The sequence below is a fragment of the Diorhabda sublineata genome, chromosome 6 (genome assembly GCF_026230105.1).
Source record: "Diorhabda sublineata isolate icDioSubl1.1 chromosome 6, icDioSubl1.1, whole genome shotgun sequence".
Taxonomy (NCBI): domain Eukaryota; kingdom Metazoa; phylum Arthropoda; class Insecta; order Coleoptera; family Chrysomelidae; genus Diorhabda; species Diorhabda sublineata.
In genome coordinates this window covers 22,813,696-22,829,478 of record NC_079479.1, presented here as the reverse complement: position 1 = coordinate 22,829,478, position 15,783 = coordinate 22,813,696, and the positions used below count along the sequence as shown (strand labels likewise).

The following is a 15,783-nucleotide window of genomic DNA, read 5'->3' as shown; positions in this document are numbered from 1 at the left end:
TTTTAGTGAATAGTTTCAGAACGTACTCATCATTTGTTGTATTTTATGCAGGGAGAAAATCCTATTTTGTATTTCATTGATGTTTTCATCTTCGTAGGCTAATTCCTGTGCTGATACGTTAGCATGTGTTGAACTATAAAGTTTTTCAAAATATCTTTATCATTCGTCAGCCGTGATTTTTGTGTTTTGTAAGTATTCGTTTATTGGTTTTCTCCTATAGGTTTGTTACTAGAACTTTGAATTGTTGTTCGCATTTTCGCCACTACAAGCTGGTGGTTTGTTCCTGCATTTGCAGAAGTCAGAGATCTAGTGTCCTGTATTCTTGTCGGATGGATAATTTTATTTGTAATTACGTAGTCTATAGTTGATTTATGTTCTCGTGTATTTTTGAATGTATATTTATGTTGTGATTATGTGGGTAGAAGGTGTTATTAATTCATTGTGTATGCATAGCTGTTTCATTTTCTCACCATTCTCATTGATTGTTTCTTCGTTAAATCGATTTTTGATGCAAATTCATGCATACTTTTCCTATACCTAATCCTTGAGTTATCCAGATATTGATTGTTTTCTGTAAATTTTTAGAGATGCACGTGTGGTTTAAATTTTATTTTAGCCCGTTAACCGTATAGCTTCAAATTGTTGAGAGCAGTATCCGAGTTTGATCGTGGTCTATCTGGATATCTTGCAGCAAATAAAGTACATGTTCTTGTAACAATTTTGTCACATTCACCATGTATTGAAAGCAAATTTACATAATCTTCGTTATTAAATTGAGAATGAGCAATTTTAACGATATTTGAAAGTATCAACAATTGACTAATGACAGTTAAATAAGTGTCATTTATTACAAATCCTACTAAAAGTATACATAAAAAATTAAAACTTGTTAAAATACAATAATAATTTAAAACCTCAAATATCAAGGAAACGACTAGAAGTTGGAATAGAATGAGTAAATAAAATTTGATTTGATTTTGTTACAGACCTTGACAAGATAAAGAAAAATACTTTTTCATTTTTTAGTGCTTGTATCAACGGGTCAAAATAAAGTTTAGACCACACCTGCGTCTCTAAAAATTTACAGAATACATTTAATATCTGGATAATGGCAAGGTTTAGGTATAGGAAAGTATACATGAGCATGCCATTTTTCACCCCTGAATTCAAGGTTAAGGGCTTAAAATGACTTATTTGAATTTAAAATTTGGAATATAAGCTAGTAAAATGATGTACAAACAGGGATCGAACTTGGAAGTTTTCGTGTAATTGGTTTTATTGTTTTTTTATTGTTTTTTTTTTGGGGTGCTGAGCACTAATTTGAAGTTGTTGAACAAAAATTTGCTCGGCAAATATGAGAAATCATCTAAAAACTACTAAAAATCATTTTTGTTAGTGGTTTTCAGCTTATAACTTGCAAAGCAAGCTATTTATGCAAGAAGTGTTTCTTCACTAAAATAAAGAGGAGAAAATTTCTTTATAATATATTTTCGTACGTAGTTTGGTTTCCACGCAAAAGGGTAATGAAATATGGGCGAAATTAGTATTAAGAAATAGCAGAAGGTATCATCAATTCATATTTTTTTGGGAACATTATTTCATAGATTAATAGAAGAGGCTAATTTCAGTACAAGACGGTAAGAAAGAAAGAAGAAGAAAGGGCACGTGTTCATGCCTTCAGTTAATCAGTTCGTTCATTGCTACTGATGTAGTCGTGTCATTTATCTCTCTGCAATAGTGCGAAATCCAGATATTTTCGTTTCCAAGTGTTTTCGTTGAGATAAAATACAACAATAACCACTCTTCTTCTTCTTCTTCCTACTCCATTTTAAGCAGATTGCCTGTTCATTCTTCGCAGCATGCATATTGCCTCAATTGATGGTAAAATTATCACTCCATCTTTTTCGTGGCCTTCCCATACTTCTTCTCCCCGGTGGTGAGTTGCCTCTTTCCTCGCTCATTCTACTTATGTGTTCGTCCCATTCGCGCTTTCTGCTCAGTACCCATTCGTTAATATTTTCCACTCTGCATTTTTGCTTTATGTCGTCGTGTTCAAAAAAACAGTAAACTCATAAAAACATTTACACCAAAACTTTCCATTTCAAACTATGATTTGATGGAACCATACCCATACAGTTTCTTTGAACCTTTTGACTACCTGCTTTGAGTTAGTTAGTGTTTCTGTGTTTTGTTTAAAAAATGCGTATAATATGAAAACTATCAGCTTTCCATATTTGGCTTTCCTAATTCTTAATCTTCATGAGAAAGTTTGCTAGGATGTTGTCATATTAGCTGCTTTCCATTTACACCAAATCTCATATTATTCTCACTTGTGGCATCATAACTCTGTTCAATGGACGTTCCTCTTCAGTCTTACGAATGAGACCTAACTGAGTTTTTACCCGAAATCTGCACCTTTTGCTTTAGTGAGTTTTGTAAAGTAAGGTTAAGACATCAAGTTGTAAGATCCTGTCATCAAAATAAGCGAGTAATTACATAATACTAAATTATTGAAAATAGTAATTGATGTAAATAATATTATTTTAGTTTTTAGTCTGGGAGCTAGCTAACATTTTCAACTAGTCATTCCTTTCCACCCAATTCTATTTGTCCCGACAGAACTCACCTTAGGAGTGACGTATTGACCTTTAGCTGGCAAGGTAGCGCCGGATTCGTTTGATCCAGGTGTAAGGAACTCCGTAAGTTCAACCTATTCCGGGATGGCTCAAAACTGAATAATATGATAGATTATATTGTATATTTAACAAAAAAAAACCTTCAGCTACATGTAGGATGTTGGAAAGTCCTTCACCTGATACGCTGAAGGTCCCCATGAGTGCGCGCGCGTAGGTACATTGGTATCATCGTTGATCGCATAACTGAAATACTTTCTACCTAGTAATTACCGGCTAAATATTTTATTTTTGTTAAATACACTATAAATTATCGGATACTCCAATTTCAACCTGATATTTAGTATTTTAATGAATTTATTTATTAAAATAAACTAAGAAATACTCTTACTTCAACTTGATTATTACTATTGTAATGATTTTAATATACATTTTTTTCGTGCGTGCCAATACTTATCAAGCGACCTTTTGCATTAATAATGTAAAGAGTATTATTTACTTTATTATACAGTGCTTTTCAGATAAAAGTATCCACCTTTAATAACTTTTGTAATACTGGTATTTAGAAAAAATACAAAAACACGTCAATTTATGTTGGAAGGGGCAAGCATTATGGCTTATTTAAACTTACTGGAAAAGCCACCCCCTCACCCCTAGCAGCATCCCCTTTATTTTTTTAAATTACTTTTCATATTTTTTATGTAAAATTTGGATACTCCTCTTTGAGCTGATTTCAAAAATGTATAATACTTGTAGGTTAAAGTGGTTAGTTTATGAGATAAACAATTTTTCTTTTAAGAGCACAAATTTTACTTATTATTTACTTTCACCTTATTTGCCTGTACTAAAATGGGTTGTACAACAGTTCAAACACTTTAATCTTTTTAAATGTGCTATTTATTATGAAGTTACAATAAGTGTTCAAAATGTGAACCATTCACTTCCATACAATGGTATAATCTATTTTGAAATGCCTCTCTGACATTGCTTAATACGGCTGGATTTAATTGTCGACATTCATTTTCTATCCTCTCTCGTAAATCATCCAGAGATTCTGGTTGGGTAGCATAAACTTTTGTTTTTAAATACCCCCATAAAAAGAAGTCTAGGGGTGTTAAATCCGGTGACCTAGGTGGCCACTCCATCATCGGCCCCCTTCTACCTATCCAACGAGCGGGGAATGTTTCGTTTAAAAATTGTCGGACAGGCATAGCATAGTGTGGGGAGCTCCGTCTTGTTGAAATACCAGTAAATCTTCGGAAAGGTTATCATCATTTTCTATTATTGTTGTAATACGTGGGTCAACCCCTTCCCTGAGTAACTCAAGATATGATTCACCATTTAAATTTCCGTTGATGAAGAAAGGTCCGACAATGTGGTCACCTAGGATACCACACCAAACGTTTAACTTTTGGGGATGTTGTGTATGGAATTCACGCATAATATGTGGATCACTTTCAGCCCAATATCTACAATTATGCCTACTTACTAAGCCATTTAATGACCATGAGCATTCATCAGAAAAGCAAATATTGCTTAACAATTGTGGATTGTTATTGATAATTTGCGTCATTGATTCGCAAAACTCTAGACGACGATCAAAATCATCTTCATTCAACTCGTGCACCAACTTAACTTTGTATGGGTGGGTATGGGTACTTGAATTTATGTAGAACTCGAAAAACTGTAGAAGATGAAACACCGATCGCTCTACTTATTGTTGACAACGATTGGGGTTGTTGAGCCTCTAAGCTGACTTGCCCTAAAATTGCCACTTGGATTGCTTCGTTATTTACGAGTCCCTCTCGCTTATGCACTTTATTGCAAACAGACCCTGTTGTGGTAAATTTCTCCATCAGTTGAATTACATACTTATGAGTTGCATGTCTTCCGTCATGTAATTCGTTAAATATTCTAGCAGCAGCTCTTGCACAATTATTATTTTGGTAGGATAAACCTACAATTTCAATTCTTTCTTGCAAAGAGTAAACCATTTCAGAGAAACAAAATAAATAATGTATCAAATTACACTATCAATAGTGACTACAAATTCTAGTTGACAATGTTAAACTTTAATAAAAAGTAGAGTTTTTTGTTGTTTGGATTTTTTAAGTAGAATAAATAGCACAGTTAAAAAGATTAAAGAGTTTGAACTGTTGTACAACCCATTTTAGTACAGGCAAATAAGGTGAAAGTAAATAATAAGTAAAATTTGTGCTCTTAAAAGAAAAATTGTTTATCTCATAAACTAACCACTTTAACCTACAAGTATTATACATTTTTGAAATCAGCTAAAGAGGAGTATCCAAATTTTACATAAAAAATATGAAAAGTAATTTAAAAAAATAAAGGGGATGGTGCTAGGGGTGAGGGGGTGGCTTTTCCAGTAAATTTAAATAAGCCATAATGCTTGCCCCTTCCAACATAAATTGACGTGTTTTTGGATTTTTTCTAAATACCAGTATTACAAAAGTTATTAAAGGTGGATACTTTTATCTGAAAAGCACTGTATAATTAAAATACAGTTTTTCACCAAAAATATGAAATTGGAGTGGCAAACTACCACAGCTAAACTCTATTGCTTTCTGTTGACTCATCACTAACAAGGCCACTGCTGTAAATTTCATTCGAAGACTCGTCATCACTTCCCGTATCATCTCCCCCTGCAATATGAAAAAGTTATAACTCAAAAATGAACTTTGTACATCAGCTATCTATGCAAATTATAACAATGTAACAATTATTATCACGTTCATTGACATTTTCATTCAACTTGATATCATCTACCGTTTCTGGAAATTGATGTCCTTCAAACCAATGAAAAACGTACTTGTTGTTCTCTTCCTTCGAACCGCATTCGTCTGGAGATAAAGTTGAAGGAATTTTTTTATGAGAATATACCCAAATATCAGCAATGTAAGAGAATCGTAAGAAATGTTGCTTCAGCTCATTTTGACAGGGTGGCAACGATGAAGCGTCGATGCTTTGTTGTTTGAGAAATTCAATCAAAGAGCCTTTTTTACTGGGGTCATATATTTTCAAATATAATTCCGCTCTAGCATAAGCAAGCAAGCAATAACGCTTCGGAGAACTGACCAGCAGCCGTATTTAGATAATTTACTTATTTGCGTTAGTATTGGCCGTAGGCTAAGAAATAATTCTTAAGTTCAACAAATTTTCACTTTCAAAATAATTTTATAAACAATAATTTTTAGCACACATACATGACAAAAAGTAGAAATTTTATGCGCCCTATAAAAATCAGAAATATGACTGAGCAGTTACCTGTATAAATGAATTTAATAAACTTTTAACTATCTAACTGAAATTAAAGTATTCGATAGTTTAAAGTATATTAAAAAAATAAAATATTTAGCGGGTAATTCACGGGTAGAAAGTATTTCAGTTATGCGATCAACGCTGATACCAATGTAACTACGCGCGCGCACTCATGGGAACCTTCAGCGTATCAGCTGAAGAACTTTCCGTCACCCTACATGTAGCTGAAGGTTTTTTTGTTAAATATACAATATAATCTACCAAATTAGTCAGCTTGAGCAATCCCGGAATGAGTTGAATTTACGGAGTTTATTACACCTGGATCAAACGGATCCGGCGCTACCTTGCCAGCTGAAGGTCATTACGTTCACTCCTAAGGTGAGTTCTGTCGGGACAAGCAGAATTAAGTGGAACGGAATGACTAGTTTAAAATGCAGCTGGCTTCGGACTAAAAACGACATAATATATTATTTACATCAATTACTATTATCAATAATTTAGTATTGTGTAATTACTCGCTAATTACTAATTACTATTTTGATGACAGGATCTTACAACGTGATGTCTTAACCTTACTTTTAATCTGAGTTCACAAAACTCACTAAAGCACACGGTGGAAGCAGAATTGGGCGTAACGGAATAACTATTCAAAATATTTAGCTGGCTCGCGGATTATTTGCTGTGGCAGACGTTTGGATTACCAATGATAATGGTGAATTTTATGTGGTTATTGTGAATATTAACACACATTAACGTGTAACGTTACTTTTATTAACTGAGAAATGACATCATTATCTGGGTATAAGATACCCACATAACTGAGTCAATCAGATCACTTGAATGTAAATGGAAAGTAGCTATTGTAACGCATGGCGCAGATCTTCCTATGTTTTTATGCAGATCTCAAAAGAGAAAATTTTCATGGATAAAAAAAGGACATTCGAATAGATATTGTACTTATTGTATCTATGTTTGATACGAATTAAATCATTTTTTCCCAACAGAGTGAGAACTTATATATTTTTGCATTCACCTAATTAAAATCAGATGGAATTTTATACGAACGATATGAACAAAATCCAGTTCTTCCGATTACTCGAACGCCGTGAACCTAAGTAGATCACCTTCGTAATTTTAGTTATTAAACCGGCTAAATTTTACTGATTTAAGATAAAAATTAACTGAAGAACAACAAGTGTATGTGATACTTTTTTATTGGAATAAGGTTAGATATTGCTACAAGGTAAAACAATCTAGAAAAACTTGATTTGGATTGTTATTAGTGGTGAATTCATCTACCTGATTCATGATACTACTTATTTGTTTACAGAGTTGATGCATTGTTTAGCTATACTCTATTTTCACATATAATCCCGCTAGAGATTAAATTATTCCCTAATTTTCGAAGTATTATTTTTCGTAAAAAGTTCGCAACCGAGAAATAAGTTAAGGAGATTAATTTGTATAATTTCGAATGGTGTTGTTTTTATCATTACCGGTACATTTCCCATGTCTGAACCAGATACAATGATATCATTGTTAGCACGAAGGAATTGTTTTGTTTTACAAAAGTCTCTCCTGACTTGTTCGTTTCGTTTATTTATCAAACGGAAATAGAAATTTGTTAACATATTAACAGTTCTAGACCTACGGTGAGATTTATCGTCTTCATTGGAACTTACACAAGAGATACAAAATTTTAGGTCTTTAATGACTGTTGTTAACGAAAACTCTTGATAACTAATAGGTATGTTAAAATTTGGACCCGCACACAAAATTATTTTGACTTCCACAGGTATATCTAAGTTAGTGTGATTTTTAATGAATTCTTCATGAGTGACGACTTTATAGTTTGTTCTTTGTTTACATAAGTTTTGCATTTGCTTAATATTCTTAGTTTTTTCATTGTTAAAACATACATTATATTTACAAGTGGCAGTATGTTCGAAATTATGCACTATTTCCAGCGGTTAAACAGACCTAACCTCATTTTTAATTATGTCCAATTCTAATTTATCTAATTTCCAGTTACTTTTATTTCTAAATTGAGAACTGATTTGATAAATCTGTCTTAGTCACTTAATTTTGGAATGGATAATCCTCAGTATTAAGACTGAGTAAGCATTTCATATTATTTCTGATGTGATTAGGTATAATATATTTAGTTTACATTGTGAAAGAAAAATACACAAAGCAAGTTAGTAATCCAACTTCAGCCACAACTTCAACATTCGAGTTACATCTGCGCCATATGTGTTGTCGATAGTTTTGAAAAACTCCGACGAAGGTATTATTGTTGAAATTATTGTCCTTCCTAGTATGTAATTTAGAACGGTGTTGCGGGCTGAGGACTCAAAATAAAACTTTTCAAGAGTTTTTTAAAATGCCAACGTATCTATCTTTTATTGAGGAACATTAAGTCAAACGTTGATGAAGATAATCAAGTTAACAAAATATTGTAAAATCAGAAATAAAACAATAATTAAATGAAAACAAAAATTTGTATAGAATTGAATAGGACACACATCTAAGACAAACTATATAACCTAAATAAATAAGAACATTGTTATAAAAAACAGAAGAACAATGAAAAAGTTATTTAAAGAAACTAATATAAACACATAAAAGTAAAAACATACTGTTTTAAATTAGTAGACGTCAAAAATAAAATACATATATACGAGGGCGTAAATAGTGTTGTTGAATAATTGAAAGTAGCCGACGTCTATTCTTAGTTGCTCACCATTATGTGCTCTGCCAATTATCATCCTTGAACTTTCCTGAGTTAATATTTTCGGTTAGTTTTAGAAATTTTTTTCATCTTGATCAATATCTATAAATTGCGACATTTAACTGAATATAAACTAAAAGCCTCGAACATTGCGTATCTCTCGTTCTGAAGCCCACAAGTCAATAATTGATTCCCGTCAAAATTATGGTATGAATTTGAACATCCGGTGTACACCCTCGTCGTGGAGCAGATTTTATGTATAACGATATGAATTTAACCATTTTCCTTCTTTTTTTCTCGGGAACTGACCGTCGGCATTTGAGCCATTTATCAATATATTTTTTTTATTGGGGAAATCCCTTTTCATCGTTCGGTGAAAGGATTCGGGAAAACGATTTTTGGTCTCTAGGCGATAAAAATCTCGGGTACAAATTAACTCAAATAACCGAAATGAACTTGGAAGTTTTATGCAGGAGTAATGGCTATAGCAGAACGTTTCTTTTTATCCGGGTCTAATAAAGTCAAAGATGGCCGTAATGATGTGAATGATGGAGGGGGTCAAGGTCGCAAATCTGGCGTTTTAGATGACCTGGTTCAACGAGTTGACAGAATGGTTAAAGAAAAACTACAGATTCTCCTTAACTGATTTTTCAACGGAATTTCCAGAAGTTTCAAGGTCTGTTTTGTACTCTTGGTGGCAACTTTCTTTGAAGATGGTATTGAAAAGTTCCCATTCCCGTCACATTGTAGGCTGTGGTGCGGTTCTTTTTCTCCACCTCATCTTATTTTGTCGAAAAGACCTGATGTAATACGTACACTTGCCATTTTCAAAGGGCGTCTTCTTCATGAACTGACTTAATCATATAAAAACTTAATCGTCTTCTTTAGTTTAACATTTTCCTTATTCCCGTCACATTGTAGGCTGTGGTGGTAGTAAACAGCTGTTCGGCGCGGCTTATTTTCTCTACCTCATCTCAGCTTGTCAAAAACGCCTGATGTAATTCATACACTTGCCATTCTCACGGCGGCGTCTTCTTCGTAAACTGACTTAATCATACAAATAGTCTCTGTCACTGCATATCCAAATTTCACGCAAAATTCTTTGTTCTAACGAGCTGGTAGTGATGCAAGTTTCAAACTGATTATTATTTATATGCACTTCAAGTTAAAAGTATAAGATTACTTTAATTGTTCTAGGAAAATCAAATAAAATACCAATATGATATTATGTATTTAATTGGACTGTTAAATCGGCGAATAAAACACGTATTGACAATCTATATTCTTGAAAAGCGCAAAGAAATATTGATAGTCTATGCTAAAAAAGGTTATAATTAGCTAGACTGATTCTTTTAAGAAAACCTACTTGACATTCTATTACTTTGTTCACAAGTCTCGGCATATTGTACCAACTTACGCAAAAAGCGACCCACATTTTTTTTTTCGATAAGATGGACGACAATTACGGACGCTCCTATCAAGCTTTTCTCACAAAAAACGAATGGGATGGCAATCCGAGTTCCGAGGAGGCCAAATCATGTTTACTAACACCCCTTGTGCTTCTTTCTCATCGAAATATCCTTTGCATAATTTGGATTTATACTTGAGATAATTGTCCTGTTGGAAAATTAATCGCAAACCCCAATGAACGGCATTTTAATCTGAAATTTTTGGTACTTTTCCTTTTTCATGATTTCGTTAATTTTCAAAGCAAGTCCAGACCATCATCGAGCTACCATTATGCTTGATTGTTGGGACTATACAATCTGGCACCATCTTTTCTTAAGCACTACATCGAATATGAATTCTTCATTTTAAATCGATACAGCTTGGATTCATCGGACCAAATAACTTTTTTAGAATTTTCTTCAGTCCAATCTTTATAAGCAAGGGCAAGGGCAACGGATGCAATGCCGTTTGTTTTGTGGCGTTAGCAAAGGTTTTTGATCGAGGACACAACTATAAAACGCGGATTTTTGTTGCTGTTAAGCCTCTATTTATCTATCTATCGAAATTGCCTTCATTATGTAAAACAACGATGGCAGAATGCAGTTCATTGTTAATTTTGCGTGCTTTTCCCATTTTAAGACGTCTTCACTTCAGAAACCACAAGTTCAGACTGTAACATAATAATGAATCGGAAGCATGTGTTTTCAGAAGCTAAATAATCCTTATTGACCGATATGACACAAAAGCAGAGCAATTAGTTATTAGTACATCATAAAAGTATTATGACGACTCTATTATCTGCTTCTAGCGCAGCGTTTGTCGGTGTTTGAAAACCCTACATGTTTATTGTCCAATAATTTGGAAGTAAATAAAGCAATGACCCCTTTAGATATTTCAAATTAACAATAGAATAAGAAGGTGTTCTTTCATTCATCTTATGGGGTTTCTTACAATTGATAGATAATTATGTTGTTTTAATGTGGTCTTAAACTTCTAGCCGGTAGTGTTTACTTATTAAAACAGGTTTGTATTGTATTTAAACTATTATTGAACCTCCATTTCAAAAAATATCTCAATTCTTCAAGTACCCAAATCTAATTTATTTGATTTATTCTTTCTTATATCAGCCATAAAAAAATTTTTCAGCACTTGCTATTTCGATAATCGATTCTTAGATTATAAAGTCTTAATTGTTTTTTAATTGAGACATAATATGTAAACTTCTTGTACGTGTTTCAAGGTTCGCTTCTCTGCTAATATAAATCCCGGTATTACTAACATCCTTTAGGTCAATGTTGAACAAAGACCGCATTTTAGCAATTTATGCACTGTAATTTTGACGCGTTTCGTCATATAACTTTCATTAATATCATATGAATATGAACAAATATAATGTGTTTTCTCAAAAAAGGTGAACCCGAATCTACGATAGGTAGAAAACTCGAAAATGAAATTTGCTTACTAAATAATGTTTTGAAATAAATACATGTTGGAAAATTGTGATTGAGGGCTTTCCTTTCATGTAATGTTACGTAATAAACGAATGGAAACTTGTCATATCTTGATAGTTATGACGATAAATCAACATCATTTTTGAAACCTTGTTATAATGTGAAACTAAAAACAAAATAATAAATTCTGGTAGACCAAAAACAAAAAGAATCATTAATAAAGATAATATTATTTTGAATCTAGTTGATCAAGATCCAAATAGTGTTGTTTTGTTTTAATTTTTTTCTATTTTTCCTACTTGTATCTTGTCTTTTATTCTATCTCCATCGTTGATTATTATCACACCTAGATTTTTGAATATATGCACCGCTTCAAACTCACAACTTCAAATTTTCATCTCGTCTCCTCTTTCTTTCCTTTATTTGCTACATTTCATTTACTTCCTCTTCTCAGCTAATTATAAGACCCATTATTTCACCTTCATTTATTAACTACTTTGGTTCACATTAGACAAATCAAAAATTCTCAGTAGTCGCACTAGTTTTGGCTAAAATTGAGAAGTAATAATTCAAGAAGAGCAAAAGACAGCAACGGGATTTCCGTAAGAAAACTAGCGCGTGAATACCTGGTCAAAAATACTTAAACCAATTATCACAGATATTAAGATATTGTCGTCCACTAAGGTAGATACATTTTGAGAATATAAAGAAAAAGCAAAAGTTGCTCATGAAGTTCTGATGGTGTGCGTTTTCGATAAGAGGAATATCTAGATCTTGTGGGTCGAGTAAGGGAGGAAGCTATAGATTCTGAAAAGTATATTAACAATTGCCTCACTACATTAGTTGATTTTGTATGTCAATATCACGTCTACTAAGCGTCCTGCCATAATGCAAAGGCAGTACAAAATTAGCTACAAAAAGCGAGCCGATCAAGTCGTTTAAGACCTGATGATCGCAGGAAGTACGCCTAGGAACACGGCCCCACCATTTAGTTTAATTTATCAACTTCCTTCAGAGATTGGAGGAAAATCAGAAGTTTTGAACTTGACTTACCTATTTTATATTGAATTTTACTACCAATAAATCTTCTTCCCCTAAAAATAATTCGAGAGGGAAAACCTACTTGGCCGAAATCTCCACATTTATTCCTAAAATGAAATGTATACAACAATTTATTATTGAATATATTCTTCATCAATTTCACATTATTAATATTTATTTCATGATTATGCCTGGTAGCGTGTTCGGCAATACTCGATTTTTAAATCTGTCCATATTTTGAGTGAGCTAAGTGCTCTTTAAACCGGACATCAACTGATCTCTTAGTTTGCCCAATATACTTTCCGTCACACACATCACTCAGTTAATTTCATTTATACAGCTCTTGTCCAATTTTGGTATTTGATCCGCAGTATTACCCAACAATTGTTGGATTTATAAACCAATAATTTTGATTTTCGAAAAAGGTGGTTTCACATTCGGTTAATTAACCGTCATGAGCCTAAGAAATCTCCATGTGAAACCACCTTTTTCCAGAATCATAATGAAAAATGAAAAAAGTTGCTTAGTAAAGTTGGTTATCGAAAGGCACGTCAGACAGTGTAAACAGTGTGTTCAGTACGAATATCATCAACGGTTCCAAAAATGCCGACTTAGTAACTGAGCTCTTAATTTTGTGTAATAAAAAGTTTCGTTAAAGATACAAAAATATATAGTTGAATATTATGCCAAAACTATTGGGACATACGTTAAGCAAATAATTTTTTCAAACCGTTTTCCACCTCGTTTCCACACCTTTAGAACATATTAGATTGTGTTATAACTACTACTATTTTTTTTGTGATACCCACTCACGACTTCTATTAAAATGTGCCTTCACAATGGATGATACCACAATGTATTCCATGTTCCATTAGTCAATGATGATTTTGTATTTTTAGTCATGAAAGATCAAAGATTCCATATTCAGTATAATAGTGAAACATACAAGTGAAGAAAACCGTTATTGCGTTAAGAACCAATATATACACTTATGTTTTCTATTGAGAATAGATATCTAAATAGGAATAGTTGTTAATAAAACAAATATGTAAAAAAATATCCTCGCAATTCAGTATTATCTAATGAACAACCTTGATCGAACATTCTTGACCATTAATTCATGGTAGATCTAATAAACAATCTATCCTACAACAATATAACACTAAGTACCTCGATTTTAATTAGTATACATACATCCAATTAATATTCAAAAATGAACGATCACGAATGAAATGATGTATTCGAATAAGTAACATGTGGAAGGTTTCCTCAGCTTCCTGTTGAACGGACAACAAATAAAACTATCTGAAGTGAAATAATATTTAGTTCAATGTTATGTTTTATAATTTGCGCGTGATTTCTTTGTTGTTACTTTTGTTCATTAAATAAATAACATTGTTCGAGTACTTTTGGAGGCCATAAATTATAATTTTAATAAGTACATAACGCAATTTCTGTAATGAAATATTTTTCTAGTGAACATACTCAATATGCAGCCCCAGTTAATACATTTTTTATAGAAATGATGAAAATTGAAACATATCACTCTTGATGATATTTTTCACTTTATCATCATCATTTAAGCCATTAGATGATTGAGCAAGTATCTGCGCACGTAAATCGAATTGGTAAGGTTGATTTTCCTAAATTGGTACAAGCTTTTTTAAGGTTCGTGAGAAGTTTAAGCGCCATATCTCAATTAGTACGTGTTTGTTTATGATGCGGAAAGTTGAGTAGTTGAGTAACGAAATTTTGTGATTCCAATGGTATTACGGATACGAAAATATTGTTTTCGAATGACCCAACGCATTCGGTGAATGAGATTCGTCCATGTACCTCTGTTAACCAGGAAATGATGGTCAGAAATCGTCTTAACACCATCCAAGAGACAGCAGAGGCTCTCAGCATCCCAGCTCCAACAATTGTTTGGAATATGGTCTAAATCTTTCCGTGATATCTTCTGCTTCCGATATAATTTGTTGTTCTTTCGTCCTTCCAAAAATGCTTTGATAAAATCTAACGAAATATCTACTCCGTTTCAGGTTACAGCCTGGATTTGCACGAAATTCAGCGCCAAAACCAGATTACGAAGCAAATTCTAGAAAATTTCTTAGAAAAAAGACTATTTGGTCAAAATAGATCTTCAAAACCACCCAGTGTTTGGGAAATTTTACCGAGGAACCGAAGAAAAATGGTAAATAATATTCAAGATGCTTTAAGCAATGGCACCGTCAATGATAGAGAAACATTAGAAAGTGTGGAATCTGAAAGGGTTTCGGCATACGAGCATTACACACAAGATGGTAAAGATTTAAATTAGTTAATGCATATTTGGAAAGAGCAAATTATATATTGTATCATATTATATATTATTTTGAACGGCTGAGCATTATTTGGAACGGGAGTACCCGAAAATGGAATTTTTTCATACTTATCCAATCTTTACCAAATGATTTCAAACTATTTGATAATAGATATCCATTGCATCAACGATATATTAGCTTAGGTACCGATGTATTTCGTTTTTTCGCATAATTTTACGGATGTTATCAGTGTGACGTCGGCCAAAGTGGCGCAAATCTTTCACAACTAAATGTTCAGTTACTTTATCTTCATCATAAACAACACTTTCGAACTTTTAACAGAAACCTCAGTAAAACTCTATTTACAAAAATATTATCTCGATATTACTTCTTCTCGAATTCGATAATACTTCTAAGATAATGTATTATACGAGGGTTTCTACATAGGTTTGGAGATATAACAACACCGAGGTGATGACATCAAATCTGACATTGGCATTTTAAGTTTCACATTTTCAATGATAAACGTGCTCTTAACGTCTTGGAATATGTGTTCTAGTTCTTCTAGTCCTTCTAGTTGTTGAAACATTCATCTTAGTCAAAAAATCGAATTAAATCGCAAACATTTTCTTATGATGATTATCTATCACTTTCAACGTCGATGAAACCAACAGCATTGTGCCGATCAATTCGCTTCGAAGCACTTCAAAGCAAATGGTTGCTGTTTTTTTGGAATAACTGGACATATCACTACTGTTTCATTGAAGCAACGTAGAAAGGTCAATTCTGAATGATATACTAACATTTCTTTGCCAAAAATATCCGAAAAAACAAGGGAAACCAATCGCAAAAGACAAATCAATCTTCACCACGACCATACCAGCTTTCACACATCA

General features: G+C 32.9%; 1 protein-coding gene across 1 annotated transcript in view; it reads left to right on the top strand.

Moving 5' to 3' along the window:
* The window catches only part of LOC130445036 (low affinity immunoglobulin epsilon Fc receptor), a 68,937-nt gene that overhangs the window by 16,991 nt on the left and 36,163 nt on the right, over nt 1-15,783 (top strand). Inside the window, exon 2 of the mRNA XM_056780512.1 lies at nt 14,627-14,887. Within this exon, the coding sequence (XP_056636490.1) occupies nt 14,627-14,887 (261 nt within the window). The remainder of the gene's footprint in view (nt 1-14,626; nt 14,888-15,783) is intronic.